General features: G+C 45.4%; 1 protein-coding gene across 7 annotated transcripts in view; it reads right to left on the reverse strand.

The window, feature by feature from the left end:
* Window positions 1-16056, reverse strand: part of LOC111955361 (calcium/calmodulin-dependent protein kinase type II delta chain) — a 96352-nt gene extending 80296 nt beyond the window's left edge. For 2 of the 7 annotated variants that reach the window (XM_070436317.1, XM_070436309.1), the window contains exons 1-2: window positions 15567-16053; window positions 10007-10101 (exon numbers count right to left, since the gene is read on the reverse strand). In XM_070436317.1, the coding sequence (XP_070292418.1) occupies window positions 10007-10101; window positions 15567-15628 (157 nt within the window). In that variant the 5' untranslated portion in view covers window positions 15629-16053. Of the gene's footprint in view, window positions 1-10006; window positions 10102-15566 lie in introns of all 7 variants that reach the window. The other 5 variants (XM_070436322.1, XM_070436315.1, XM_070436319.1 and 2 more) reach the window with 4 other exon arrangements.
* Between the last annotated feature and the right edge of the window lie 320 nt (window positions 16057-16376).

Below are 16376 nucleotides of genomic sequence, written 5' to 3' on the forward strand. Positions count from 1 at the left end.
GGAGTGATAGGTACCTGTAGATATGTATAGACCGTGGAGGAGTGATAGGGTACCTGTAGATATGTATAGACCGTGGAGGAGTGATAGGGCACCTGTAGATATGTATAGACCGTGGAGGAGGTGATAGGGCACCTGTAGATATGTTTATAGACCGGGAGGAGTGATAGGGCACCTGTAGATATGTTTATAGACTGTGGAGGAGTGATAGGGCACCTGTAGATATGTATAGACCGTGGAGGAGAGTGATAGGGCACCTGTAATCCCTATCACTCCTCCACGGTCTATACATATCTACAGGTACCCTATCACTCCTCCATGGTCTATACATATCTACAGGTGCCCCATCACTCCTCCACGGTCTATGTACACACAGGCATATATGCAGTGAGGAGTGTTGGTGTGGTTTGACAGATAGCAGGATCTCTGAGTATTGCATAAGAAGTGTGATTATACTCAAGTCAGCTCCATGATCCCGTGTGGCTCAGTTGGTAGAGCATGGCACTTGCAACACCAGTGTTGTGGGTTCAATTCCCACAGGGGACCAGTACCAATGAAAAATGTATGCACTCACTACTGTTAGTCACTCTGGATAAGAGCATCTTGAACCTGGTTGGTTAGCTACCTGCAGATTCATGCAGGGTAGTAACGTTGAGTTTGGATTATGGTTCATTGTTTAGCTAGCTACATGGTCTACAAAAAGTCTACAAAAGACTCCACTATGAAAGTAACTATTTCAATAGAATGTTTATCATGTCACTGCGACAACTGTCGATAGACGTAGCTGGTAAATTCGCTCTGGTTATCTACTCCGATTTCAGAGCACTCTAGTCTTTAACTTTAGCACTAAATAACTGACACATTTACGAACGCTCAACGGCCGTAAAATATGGGCAGTGTCAGTAAACATCGGCAAAAAAATAAAACATTTAGGTTGCCAACAGCACGGATGCAGTCACGGATGCAGGCTCTGGATAACAAAAACCAGCTCTGCCAGGATGAGTAAAATGGTGAGAGTGAGCTGTTCTCTCATTTGTGTCTGAAAGTAGCTAGCAAGCTAACCAACGTTAGCCAGTTAACAGCAGTCAAGCACCCAAGCTAAGTCAGAACGCTCGGATCAACCCTACTCCTCGGCCAGAGCCTCCAGTGTGCGCTCTGAATGCTCCGAGAGCGAAATGCTCTGAATTTACGAACGGACAATCTGACAACGCTCAGTTTACAAATGTCCAGAGCACACTGACACTCCAGATTAAATTTACAAACACACCCTTAGCATAAGCCAGCCTTTAGTCTTGACATCTTTGGTTGTTTAGTATAGCCTCACATGTGAATCCTTAAAGAGATGGGTGGGGATAAAGCTTTAAAGGCTGTAAACAATGCTGAATGGGTGTAGACAAAGAGTTCTCCAGAAGGTGTACCAAAACATTCAACGGCCATTTTCTCAAAAGTGAGGTTACAAGTTCATCAACTTTCAAAGCAGAAGTACTTCCCCATTGTTCCTCAACTGTAGTGTATGATACCATTTTCTAGCTATGAGTCTCTACTTTTATCCAATGTACAATGCTACATAGAACCAAATCAAGTCGGTCGTTCACATATGTCCTCTAGAAAATGTTAATTTATACTCTGCACGTCCTTAACTACATCATCTAATTCCCTGCTCAGCAAGGGAGGGGTCACTGACTGCCTGGCCATGTGCACTCTGCACACAGACACATCACGTATGTGGCTGTGTGGAATAAAAAYGCATGGCCTGGTCAGGGACAAACCCAGTGCTGCTGGGGAGAACTCCTTCCACCTCACCAGAGACGGCTGGAATAACAGTCCCATGAATACATTCATTCAGATGAGGAAGGTAGTGTATTCTAGAGTGGGGGAGGGGTGAAAGAGAACAGATATGTTCTGCTTGTATTAGGGAGCGTGTTGGACAGTCTCGGCTTGGAACATGAGCTAGACTAAAGCACATGACACTTGCAAGACTGTCTAGCACGCTGTGGAAGAATGACATGACGATTGAGAGGATGACTGGTGTCGAGAGGGGATATTCGCAGTGTATATCATATTCCATCTATACGAGTCTCATTACTGCGGTGCGTTTCTACAGGTAGTTCCTGGCGCTCGCCTCGACACAGAACACATTTACATATAACCTCTCTCCCAGCAGCCCTAAGGACAGCAAAAGACACCAAGGGTCAGAGGTCAAGGTAATGAAAAAAAAAATGATTCCTTGAAAGTTTCCATTCCGTTAGATCTCAGAGAGAAAGACAGACACATAACCATAGAAGGCCCGGTGAAGGGTGCCATCGTTCATTAAGAGTGGGAGAGCACCTCTGGGCTCCTGTGGAGCGGCCCCTCTGTCCCTCTCCCAGACAAAAAGGCTCTAATTAAGGGAGCCCCCGTCCCCCCTGACTCCCCACTGAGCCTACTGGCCTACTTGCCTAAATGAGGATTTAGACTGAAGCCCCGGGGAAAGCTCACATTTATTGAAATAGACACAGATTCATCAGGGACAACAGGCTTTGCTTACGTAGATTGGATCTGGGGTTCGGTTCAATGTGATACACAACGTGTGTGTGTGTGTGTGTGTGTGTGTATTGGTGTGTGTTTGAACAAATGCAAATCAAGACCTCTTACACAATACGAGCTGAATTATTTTTTATTCATTCATGAACTGAAAATCCCTCCTCCCAAACCACCTCCGGTAAAAAATAAATAAACTGAATTTGGAAAGAAAAAAATCACAGAACAAAACAGGAATTCTGAATCAACTTTGATTTTCAGCAGTTTTTTTTCTGTATATTATATGAGTGCTGCTACACCTGGCTGTGCTATAGTGGTACGGCGGCAGAGCAAGCTACCGCTCCTGGGGGAGTTCACGTCAGGTCTGAAAATAAACCGAGCACACACACAGAAGAATTTGACGCAAACAGGGCTGTTTCAGTCAACTGGAAAATGAGCTTGGAAACAGGCAAAGGAGAGAAAAGAACAGAACAGATTTGTTTTTTGTTTTCCCTCGCTTGCTCTGACACATGATCAGTCAGTTTCTGTGTTTTAGTATTAGCGGTGATGGGATAGAGTATATCTGATAGACTGATGTGTTTAGGGCTGGGAAACAAGCGCTTGTGTGTGTGTGTATTGAGTGGTGCATAATACACAGATATCCATCACGGTTATCTTTCACAATGAGAAGAGACACTGTAAATAATTAATATTGATGATTGTTCCCTCTTTAGATTCAAGTGATCGATCCCCTTGGTGACAAACAAAGCATTTCATGGTTTTATCTAAATGACGAAACAGTAAATCAAAGACCTGCCACTTCAAAAACTATATATTTAAGACAAAACATATGGATTTCATGACAAACAGAGAGATGCATATTGTCTTTCCTGAAAGCACAGGAGACTGCAGTTGAAACCCTTCCTAGAGACACCAACCCAGTGGTGACACCAGATTCCATCTCTGGGATTCTCAAATCAAATGTTATTTGTCACATGCGCCGAATAAAACGTGTAAAAGGTGTAGACCTTACAGTGAAATGCTTAATTTACAAGACCTTAACCAACAATGCAGTTAAGAAAAAAAATAATTAAAGAGCAGCAGTGAATAACAATAGCAAGGCTATATACAGGGAGAGTCAATGTGTCAACGTGCGGGGGCACCGGTGTCGAGGTAATTGAGATAATTATGTACATGCAGATAGGGTTGTTAAAGTGGCTATGCATAGATAATAACAGAGTAGTAGCAGCGTGGGGGGGGGGGGGGGGGCGCACAAATAGTCTGGGTAGCTATTTGATTAGCTGTTCAGGAGTCTTATGGCTTGGGAGTAGAAGCTGTTTAGAAGCCTCTTGGACCTAGACTTGGTTCTCCGGTACCGCTTGCCATGCGGTAACAGAGAGAACAGTCTATGACGAGGGTGGCTGGAGTCTTTGACAATTTTTAGGGCCTTCCTCTGACACCGCCTGGTATAGAGGTCCTGGATGGCAGGAAGCTTGGCCCCGGTGATGTACTGGTCCATACGCACTACCCTCTGTAGTACCTTGCGGTCTTTTGAGGATCTGAAGACCCATGTCAAATCTTTTCAGTCTCCTGAGGTGGAATAGGTTTTGTCGTGCCCTCTTCGTGATTGTCTTGGTGTGCTTGAACCATGTTAGTTTGTTGGTGATGTGTACACCAAGGAACTTGAAGCTCTCAACCTGCTCCACTGCAGCCCCGTTGATGAGAATGGGGGCGTGCTCGGTCCTCCTTTTCCTGTAGTCCACAATCATCTCCTTAGTCTTGGATCACGTTGAGGGAGAGGTTGTTATTCTGGCACCTCACAGCCAGGTCTCTGATCTCCTCCCTATAGGCTGTCTCATCGTTGTCAGTGATCAGGCCTACCACTGTTGTGTCATCAGCAAACTTAATGATGGTGTTGGAGTTGTGCCGGGCCGTGCAATCATGAGTGAACAGGGAGTACAGTAGGGGACTGAGCACACACCTCTGAGGGGCCCCCGTGTTGAGGATCAGCATGGCGGATGTGTTGTTACCTACCCTTACCACCTGAGGGCGGCCTGTCAGGAAGTCCAGGATCCAGTTGCAGAGGGAGGTGTTTAGTCCCAGGGTCCTTAGCTTAGTGATGAGCTTTGAGGGTACTATGGTGTTGAACGCTGAGCTGTAGTCAATGAATAGCATTCTCACATAGGTGTTCGTTTTGTCCAAATGTGAAAGGGCAGTGTGGAGTGCAATAGACATCCCTTAGGTTTGTTTAAGCTATTTCCCTTCGACACTCCGGCTAATAACATGTTCCGATGCACATGTGGCCAAGGCATGATGAGAGTGGCCTCCTGTCGTCATGTATCGTTCATGCTGTTCTGGTCTCTTCCCCCCTCTCCCCCACAACTGTTCTTGTCACCGTTCGGCAGAAATGGAATGAAAATAACAAGAACCTGGACTATATTTAGCGATTCGTTGAGGCGACCCAATTCAGGCTACAAATAAATATATTTGATTGATTTGGTCATTCATTGAACATTGTGCAGCCAAATATAAAATAGCTTTGCTAAGGATCTATGAGTATTTTGCTCATTCTGATAGTTCATCATTGACAGACACCATCTCCCTCGCTCCAGCTCTTCCTCCCCTCTCCCTCCCTCGGTTTCTCTGCTGTTTAATGAGATATTTTTAGCCTGCCTGTGCAGGCGTGAAACGCTCAGTCGGGAGGGGGGCCCTGGGGTGGATGCCAATACACACACACACACACATGTTCTCCTGACGCCATACCAATCGTTACATCTTTTCGTTCCTCTGATTTTCTAGAACTGCTCTGGGAATGCTCTAGCTCAGTAAAATACCCAGTGTGTGCTGATTGGCTCTGTCATTTAAAGCATTGAACTTCAGACACACACTATTCCGTAAGTGGGAATATGAGGGTTAAATGGACTGAGGGCACAAATACAGATTTACAGGAGATGAAAAAATAAAAAAACGAACACCGTTTGTGACTCAACCCCCCGGCCGTGAGTGTGAGAAGAGAGCAAAGTGAGAGAAAGAGAGAGAAACACAGAGAGAGAGAGGAAAAGAGAGAGAGGGAGAGACGGCGACATAGAGTAAGAGAGACCGAGGAGTGCAAGAGAGAAAAAGGAGAGAAGAGCAACGGAGACAGAGAAAGAAGAGAGCGAGAGAGAGATGGAGAAAAAGAGAGACATGCTTAAATACCTCACAGGAGGTATACATGGAACGGAGTGAGAGACAAAAAATCCCTCACACCTTGGGGAACCTTACAGCACAGTGAGTGTCCCAGATCCCCATATTAGACAGAGCTTTGGGGTGATTGAGCCATCTGTATTCATGCTGGTGTGAACATTCCCAGACACCAAGGTCAGCCATATTGGTCAGGCCGGGATCAAAGGATGAGCCACAGCGCAGGGTGACTTATTTATGGTGGGCAGTGTGTGTGTGTGTGGAGAGGGGGTTCTTAGTCTGTCCTTAACCCGACACTGGGCCAATTGTGCGCCGCCCTATGGGACTCCCAATCACGGCCAGTTGTGATACAACCTGGAATCGAACCAGGGTCTGTAGTGACACCTCTAGCGCAGATGCAGAGGCTTAGACCGCTGCGCCCCTTGGGAGCCCCCAATTAACCCATAATGTCTGAGTGGGTCTACACCCCTCTCATTAGCAGACAATGAGCCTGACAGAGCCTAGTAGGATAGCCACTTTATGACATTGAGTTGGCTTCAAAAACGCATCCTTCCTCATCTAACCACAATGCAAGAGGCAAAAAAAACTATACATGCTAAATGCTAACCAATTTATAGAAGGGGGAAGTCAACAAATGAGAGACGAGAAGAAGTGCAACAAGTCAAAAACACTCCCAAAGCCCATGCATTGACATAAGTGTGTGAGGAGATATAGGTCTGCACCTTCAACACACCTCCACACGGCGAGCCAAAAGGAGTGTGGGTTACCAGGGAGGGTCTATTCCCTAAGGAGTCTCACTATCGCACGAGACTCTGAATTTAGCCTCCGTCTATCAGAAGTCACACGACCCACTTTGGGAATCCCCAGCGCAGGGAGTAACCTTGAATGTCCGAACTGTAACTCATTCCCTCAAACATAAAGTAAGACGGCTGTTATTAGATCAGTGCCCTGCTCGTGGTGGACACAGAGAAAGGGACACACACAAATATAGGGACAGACTGATTTGATAACACATGATCTAACTAAGTCAATACAGTGCAGTGAACCAAAAACCAATCCACTGTCTACATTTATGTGCTTTGATAAGGCTTTAATAACACCATATAGGGGTATAGATAAAGATCACCCAATTGACAAACCACCATCTACAGGTTGGCAGAAGTACATCACCCTTCATCCCACAGCTGTGACGTATACCACCCTGGAGTCATGGCAAAATTCCCAACCTGGCCCCATTCAATCATGTCCACCTAATAATTCCTCTCATTCCTAATTGGGAAAATCCTGTATCACTCCTCACCTCGATAGATGATGTGCATCCAGGCACAAAAATGTTTGCTGTGCATTGTGGGTGCTACACATTGCTGGTGGATGAGGTGAGTTTGAGGGGTTGGTTAAATGCAGAAGACAGTTGTACAACTGACTAGGTATCCCTCTTTCTACTTACTATGTTCCTCCAGTCCTGCCCCTGGTATCTGACTGACACACAGACAGCAGATCTGGGGTTTCCCTCCTCCAAGGTCACCTTCAGCTGAGGAAGGGAGAGATGTGATCTCCCTGCTAGCACTATTCTTTCCTATCTCTCCTCCTCATCTCGCCCCACTCTCTCTATCTCTCCTCCTCATCTCGCCCCACTCTCTCTATCTCTCCTCCTCATCTCGCCCCACTCTCTCTATCTCTCCTCATCTCGCCCCACTCTCTTTATCTCTCCTCCTCATCTCGCCCCACTCTCTTTCTATCTCTCCTCCTCATTCGCCCCCACTCTCTTATCTCTCTCCTCCTCATGTCCCGCCCCACTCTCTTTATCTCTCTCCTCCCTCATGTCGCCCCACTCTCTTTATCTCTCTCCTCCTCATGTCGCCCCCACTCTCTTTATCTCTCTCTCCTCCTCATGTCGCCCACTCTCTTTATCTCTCTCTCCTCATGTCGCCCCACTCTCTTTATCTCTCTCCTCCTCATGTCGCCCCACTCTCTTTCTCTCTCTCCTCATCTCGCCCCACTCTCTTTATCTCTCTCCTCCTCATCTCGCCCCACTCTCTTTATCTCTCTCCTCCTCATCTCGCCCCACTCTCTTTATCTCTCCTCCTCATCTCGCCGCACTCTCTTTTATATCTCCTCCTCATCTCGCCCCACTCTCTTTATATCTCCTCCTCATCTCGCCCCCTCTCTTTATCTCTCTCTCATCTCGCCCCACTCTCTTTATCTCTCTCCTCATCTCGCCCCACTCTCTTTATCTCTCCTCCTCATCTCACCCCACTCTCTTTATCTCTCCTCCTCATCTCGCCCCACTCTCTTTATCTCTCCTCCTCATCTCACCCCACTCTCTTTATCTCTACAATTCATTCCATTTCTGTCTCTCACAAAATCTTCCACACCAACTCACTTTCCCTCACCCATCTCTCCTCCCATTCCAATTTATTTCACTCCTCCATCTCCCCGCTCTTTTGCCTCACATTATCCATCTCTCTTTCATCTTCTCTCGGGTAGGGTCCGGGCGTGGCTCAGTGGAGCCAATCAGTCAAGCCAATCCTAGAATGGGATCAATCATGGGGAAAAAACACCAATACACTTTCTCAACCCTCTCTGGGCCACCCTCTATTCAACACCTCAGCAATCTAATCTTCTCTCTTTACTCTCTGTACCATAAAGGGGGTTGTGTAAGGAATAGGGTACTGTTTCTCTCTCCAGCTATAATCTCTCTCCTGTTATTCATGTTCTGTTCTAGACATAGCTCCTGTCTGTGATACAATTACATTCCCTTCTCTTAGTCCTAATCATCCCTCCCTCCCTCCTGTCATTTAGTCCATCATCCCTCCCTCCCGTCATTTAGTCCTATCATCCCTCCCTCCCTCCCTCCCATCATTTAGTACTATCATCCCTCCCTCCCTCCTGTCATTTAGTCCTATCATCCCTCCCTCCCTCCCGTCATTTAGTCCTATCATCCCTCCCTCCCTCCCGTCATTTAGTCCCTATCATCCCTCCCTCCCTCCTTCCATCCATCCATTTAGTCCTAATCATCCCTCCTGTCTTTTAGTCCTAATCATCCCTCCCTCCTGTCATTTAGTCCTAATCATCCCTCCCTCCTGTCTTTTAGTCCTAATCATCCCTCCCTCCTGTCTCTTAGTCCTTACTTGTCTGTGTGTGTGTGTGTGTGTCTGTCAGCAGCCCATTAAGGTTTGTGGAGGGATAATCAGCAGCGCCATACAGACAACGGGAGCCCCGGCCCACGCACCAACCCAACCCGCTCCCCACAGCTGCCTCAGAAAGAAGGAGAGAGAGAGAGAGAATAAGGGAACAAATAGACCCAAGCTACATCCTGGACAGGCAGTCCATTCTACAAAAGCAAGACTTTGTATAGTAACACCAAGATATAGACCCAAAGGTCGTGAAGAATGCATGTCTAGTTCTACTACTGGCAGTATCCCTTCAGTTATCCCATAGTGACTGGGGTTGTGACACAGAAGACTACACTGTGACTCATGTCAGAAATCAAAGCAGGTTAACTGATACCAGTATGAGAGTCATAACCTTGCTTGGTGTTTTCATCCCTCGCCACAAGGGGTACTAAGGATATAAAATGAAGGAGGAACTGTAAAAACAGGACAAAACCCTGAGCAAGACTTCCCCAGACGTTGTTACCACTGTCGCAACAGGCGCCTGACCACATCCAATTACTGAAATGACTCATGTTCACACAGCTATGACTGTACATTGTCCACTAAAAAGTAAGCAGGAGTGAAATGGGGGAAGTTGGAGGGCAGGTCACTTGGTTAAAAAGTGCATGAAGTCCAAAAATCAAGGAAATGTTGGGGAGATTTTTCCCTGTCATTGACTGGTAGACTAAGACATGTGACTGCTCAACATTGCAACACAAACCAGAACCACATACAGCATTCCTCTGGGTAACGTCATTTTATTTGCTATTTACTGACAAATGTGTGATAATAATGGGTGCTTCTCTACAACTGCATCACAGGAGGTTGGTGGCACCTTAATTGGGGAGGACGGACAGGTATGTGGTAATGGCTGGAGCGGAATGGCATCAAATACATCAAACACATGGTTTCCATGGTTTCTATGTGTTTGATACCATTCACTCCGTTCCGGACATTATTATGAGCCGTCCTCCCCTCAGCAGCGTCCTGTGAACTGCATATTAATGTAATTGCCATGTTACCATGTAATGCGAAGATAAACTCCAGGTAAAAATTTACAACCATCACCTTTTTGTTTCTCACTGGAAACTTTTGACAGGGAGTTTTGGGGTATTTAGTTGTTTTCAACATAAACAGCAAAGACAAGGTAAAAACATGGTAAAGGCACCTACCCCTAGCGGATAGCTTCTTTGTGTTGATGATTTTGGCAGCATACTCCTGTCCGCTGGAGATCCTCATACATCTTTTCACTATGGAGAAAGCTCCCCTTTAGGGAACACAAAGACGTTGATGAGTAGACGATCAAACTGACAGAGAGCAATAGTAATGCAGTCTTTTTGTCGGCACTAATTTCGCCATGGTTCGTTTTTGAACAAATGCCGAAAATAAGGTCTGGTAAACACAGGCTTAGGAGATGTTATACGTTTTGTTCCATCCAAAAACCCTTTCCTTTCTCGATAGAGTGTTGAGGAGGAATCTACCGTGTCCGGAAGTGACTTCACCATACATTTTCTGGATTCATGTGCACCCAGCTATATCCTCGCCCAGATTTGTTTTCCCTGACTAAACTTGCTGGCTAGCTGAACTATGCTAATTTTTGTCCACATTGCCAAACTTCATAAATACTGCACCCTCAACTTCAAAACTCATTTTCTAGTTATACAATCATGTAACTCATAAATTTGCTGAAAATAAACTTGAAAATTATTTATTGTTTGGTTGAATAGTCATGACTGGTTTGAGCTATCTGTCGAGTCGTAAGACAACAGTGGCGAATTATATAATTTCCGGGTTTTAGGACTGCAAGCTATATATGGCAAGATATCGCTTAAGAGAGCTCGCTCGCTTGTAGTCCTAACACTCGGAAATAAGATACGTCAGGTTTGTTCAGCCATTCCTAATGAATAGGGAATGAATAGGGTTTTGGAATAAACGCCAAAAATAAAGTCAGAGGTTAACACAGGCTTAGGAGATCTCATACTTTCTGTTCTATGAGATAATATCAGTTAGTTAACATGACCTTTATGAATTATGAAGCCTTTATGTGCTTTTTATCATTACATAAATTCTTCAACATTCACAAAAAGTGACGTTACCCAAGAAGGCAAAGGTAACTGAACTAAATGACTATCGCCCCTTAGCACTCACTTATGTCATCATGAAGTGCTTTGAGAGGCTAGTCAAGGATCATATCACCTCCACCTTAACTGTCACCCTAGACCCACTTCAAATTTGCCTACCGCCCCAATAGGTCCACAGACGATGCAATCGCCATTACACTGCCCTATCCATCTGGACAAGAGGAATACCTATGTAAGAATGCTGTTCATTGACTACAGCTCAGCATTCTACACCATAGTACCCTCCAAGCTCATCATTAAGCTTGAGGCCCTGGGTCTCAACCCCGCCCTGTGCAATTGGGTCCTGGACTTACTGACGGGCCGCCCCCAGGTGGTGAAGGTAGGAAACAGCTCCACTTCGCTGATCCTCAACACTGGGGCCCCACAAGGGTGCGTTCTCAGCCCTCTCCTGTACTCCCTGTTCCCCCATGACTGCATGGCCATGCACACCTCCAACTCAATCATCAAGTTTGCAGACAACAACAGTAGTAGGCTTGATTACCAACAACAAGATAGCCTACAGGGAGGCGGTGAGGGCACTCGGAGTGTGGTGTCAGGAAAACAACCTCTCACTCAACGTCAACAAAAGGAGATGATCGAGGACTTAAGGAAACAGCAGAGGGAGCACCCCCCTATCCACATTGATGGGACAGCAGTGGAGAAGGTGGAAAGTTAAGTTCCTCGGTGTACACATCACGGACAAACTGAAATGGTCCACCCACACAGACAGTGTGGTGAAGAAGGCGCAACCTCAGGAGGCTGAAGAAATGTGCCTTGTCACCTAAAACTTTTACAGATGCACAATTGAGAGCATCCTGTCGGGCTGTATGACCGCCTGGTATGGCTACTGCACCGCCCACAACAGCAAGGCTCTCCAGAGGGTGGTGCGGTCTGCACAACGCATCACCAGGGGCAAACTACCTGCCCTCCACGTCACCTACAGCCCTTGATGTCACAGGAAGGATAAAAAGATTATCAAGGACAACAATCACCCGGACCACTGTCTGTTCACCCCGCTGGGACCTAGAGCTGAAAAACAGCTTCTATCTCAAGGCCATCAGACTGTTAAATAGCCATCACTGGCACATCACTGCCTACATACAGACTTGAAATCATTGGCCACTTTAATAAATGGATCACTAGTCACTTTAATAATGTTCACATATCTTGCATTAGTCATCGCATATGTATATACTCTATTTTATACCATCTTGCCGATTCCGCTCTGTCATTGCTCATCCATATATTTATATATTCATATTCCATCCCTTTAGATGTGTGTGTATTAGGTAGTTGTTGTGTAGTTGTTGGGGAATTGTTAGATTACATGTTAGATACTGCTGCGCTGTCGGAACTAGAAGCACAAGCATTTCGCTACACTTGCAATAACATCTGTTAACCATGTGTATGTGACCAATACAATATGATTTGAAGATTATTATTGAACAAAATGTATAAGATCTCCTAAGCCTGTGTTTACCACAGACTCTATTTTCGGCGTTTATCCTAAAATGCCTTTTATTTTCCCAACGAACCATGGCAGATAAGTCGTCAGCATGCTGCCAAACTCGGCTAGCCGAGTGTGCTTGCATACTACCTTTAAAAAAGACCTTCGCTTTAAAAACGAGGAATAGTACTGTTTGTCCATTTTGAGACGCCATAGCCATTATACACTTCCTCAAAATAGTCTGAATTAATCTAAGATAACTGAAGAGATTTTAGTCGCGCAATTTTACATTTAACTAAAATGTTTGGTGCAGTATTTCTCAATTTAAAAAATTGGCATGAAAATGGGTCCTCTTATTAACCGACAGACTTTATGGAAGAATCGCTTCTGTTGACCAATCACCGACAAAGGGGCGTAGAACTTCAGCTTGCCTCCAGAAAAAACAGGCAAAAAAAAAAAACGAACTGAAGTCCAAAATGTCATTATAATATATGCAGGAAAGGAGTGGGTGTGTGGAAAGAAAAGTAGTGAGCGTGTGGAAAGGAGTGGGTGTGTGGAAAGGATGTGGTGTGTGGAAAAGGAAGTTGGGTGGTGTGGAAAGGAGTGGGTGTGTGGAAAAGGAATGAGTGTGTGGAAAGTAGCACGCGTGTGGAAAGGAGTGGGTGTGGAAGAGGGGCTTGGAAAGGAGTGGGTGTGTGGAAAGGAGTGGGTGTGTGGAAAGGAGTGGGTGTGTGGAAAGGAGTGGGTGTGTGGAAAGGAGTGAGTGTGTGGAAAGGAGTGAGTGTGTGGAAAGGAGTGGGTGTGTGGAAAGGAGTGGGTGTGTGGAAAGGAGTGGGTGTGTCGAAAGCGCTCTGCTATAGATAAGACGGTTTTGATTGAGTGTGTTATTTTTCTTCAGTTTCTTACCACGCAACTACCGTACATTGAGCTAACACACCGTAAGAGGTTGGATTTATGTTTTTAAGCCACTCAGTCGTATTTGACTGTTAGTTTTACACAAATAACACGACCGCGATACCCAGTAGGAAGCAAGTCGGCAGGCAGGCCGATACAACACTGGTCATTATCTACTTGTGGTGGAGCCCAATCTGCAGCGCAAAACGTTCTTGAGTGTCAACAAATCTGCCAAATTAGCTGATTCGCTTTCCATACAACTACTTCGGTCGCAGCTACCCATATTTACACTGTTACCATTTCTCTCTATAACAGCCTACTAGCTAGTGCACGTGGGGGACATGAATACATACCCAGCTAGCACAGTGGATCTGGGCCGATTCCAGCTGAGAGTCTGGGCACTCCGCCTAGTCAGACTCGGCAGACTTCATGTGGTCACGAGTCTGGGCCGCCTTCGGCAGTATTACTTATGGCTAGGATGCGGGGATTGAGCTCGGGGCGATTCCGGTGCGAGTTATCTGTCCCAAATGTATTACTTGGGGCTCAGGCCGATTGGGGCTATTCTGGCAGATGATTACACAGGCTGCTTTATATAATTAATATTTCATTATTTATTTTTCCATATTTTCTCTGTTTCTGTGATCAAAAAATACAATTAACATTTAAATGAAATTCTTTAAGAGTCCTGTATAGTATTTTAGTATGTTGATACTTTGTGGAAGGAAACTGATAAGCATTAAAAACGTTGTGGGTGGAGCCTCCCAAGTGGCGCAGCGGTCTAAGACACTGCATTGTGTTGCTACAGATGCTGGTTCGAGACCAATGCCGGCCGCGCCCGGGAGACCGATGAGGCGACGCACAGCCCAGCGTCGTCCGAGTTAGGGAAGGGTTTGACCGGCCGGGATATCCTTGTCCCATCGCGCTGTAGTGACTCCTGTGTCTGGCCAGGCGCATGCACGCTGACACGGTCACCAGGTGTATGGTGTTTCCTCTGGACACAAAATGTTTTTTGTGAATGGGTATAATTTGTACGTATAACATGTATAATAGTAATATTTAAAATGACTAAAATCGGGTAATTTTGTATACATTTATTTAAATTTACATCGGGCCGCTTCTGGAGAAGATGCAGGCAAAGTCGGCTGAATTCTGGTAGACGGAAACGGCCCGATGTATTTGGGCCGATTCTGGACAGTCATTCATTTTGATTCCGGGCCGATTCAATCAGTTCCGGCCCCCCGGAAGAGGGTCGATTCCTCATTGCTAGTTGGGTATGGAGAGGTTGATTACCAAACCTAATTGCTGTATTTATCCTGATGCATACAACTCAAAAGAAACAGGGATATACTGAAAACATGCATCTATATTTCGTTTCTTTGCGTCAGTGGTGTACACATTAATTCAAGTTTTAGTAGTCAAACTCAGATGGGGATGGCTGTGTGAGGCCCATGCTCGGTGGACCACAGTGGAGAGTAGGCCTAGGCTAGAAGATGCAGCCTCACGCTGGAAAAAGCACTGAAGACCGCGTAAGTAGAAGTGACCTAATTGTCCCCAAAGCCGCCCGTGCTTTGCTGCTAAAGTAGAGCAGGCTACTGTCAGCAATGCCAAGGGATTCTTCTCAGTCACCCGGGCTTAGTGCTGCTTTTAAAAACATTTAACGCGGTAACCTTTCGCTACTATGCATAAAACCCATCACTCATATCGATGCGTTTACATGCTAAAACGATGGCATTTATTATTTTGTTTATGATGATAAAATAGACCCAATAATACCATATTGGAATGGGCATGTGCGCTGGCCGCTTGGCAATAGCAATCAGTGGATCAATAAGTCACATTTATGTCAATTTCATTTTGCTGTGAGCAAGGAATGACATCACAGCTGGGAAAACAAGGGATTTCTCCATAAACTTAGACACTACCATTTACGACAGCTCACCACTAGGAAATTACCGCCCCAATACAGTTGTTGTTCCACTAAAAGGGCGGTGACTTGTTAGACGAAAATGATGTCAAGAGCGATTGAAATACTACGTAAACATTCAGTAAAGATACCAAAACAAACGCAACGACGGTTTTGGAAAGAAAAGTTAGGAAATATACATTTGAAGACCAAACGTACGGTTTGAATACAACGGGTACGGTTTCTGTGCACCACACACAGGTAACAGGTAATCAAGAATAACCACCAGTTTAGAGCACCAGTAGCTAAACATAATCCAATGCAGATATGTATTGGAGAGAAATAACAAAAACATTGTAAATACTTACTTTCCCAGCTCTTCGTAGAGATTAAACTCGTCGGTAAATCTGGTACAGGTTGTTAAAGCCATGGCAAACGACGCGCGTGCAGAGGAGAGGGAAGACTGTCTCTTTCGGTCGGGACTTTAAACCTCACAGTCTCCAACGTTTCAAAGTGATACTTGTCTCCTCTGAAACGATAAAACAAATTCACAGAATAAAAATGAACTGCAAATCTTCTTTTTACTTTTCCTGGTCAGTTTCCGAATCCAGGAATTGTTCTTGGCACGGAGTTCACGGGTTATCAAGGACGTCGATACTCGGGTCGCGTTCCCCTGCGCAGAAGTTACATGCATTAACCAATGGTTGCGTGCGACATCATCGACTGTGTCATCGACTGGCAGATCGCTATAACATATGATGTGGTTAGTTAAACTTAAAATACCTATCCAGACGTTGAAAGGTTTGGCAAACGTCAGCAACGCTTGGGCAGAGGACGCGTCCCTTCTATTATTTGTGCCTGCCTACACTTCGCTTTGAGTGCGATACTTTTTCTATCGAGCGCTTCCTGATTTTGAAAACTGTGGAGTACAACGCCTCCCCCTAGATGTAACCACGGACCCTTTACAGTCAATGTCACGGACCCTCGCTGTAAAAAGGCCTACATTTATCAACGACTGTAGCCCAGGGATCATCAACAAAATTCAGCCGCGGGCCTTTTTTTCTTGAGTGGATGGTCAGGGGTCGGAACATAATTACAAATATTTTGTAGACTGCAAATTGGCCTCATGAAGCCCAAACGGATATAATATTTGACTGAAACAATAATTTCAGACCTTA

The sequence above is a fragment of the Salvelinus sp. IW2-2015 genome, linkage group LG3 (genome assembly GCF_002910315.2).
Source record: "Salvelinus sp. IW2-2015 linkage group LG3, ASM291031v2, whole genome shotgun sequence".
NCBI lineage: Eukaryota > Metazoa > Chordata > Actinopteri > Salmoniformes > Salmonidae > Salvelinus > Salvelinus sp. IW2-2015.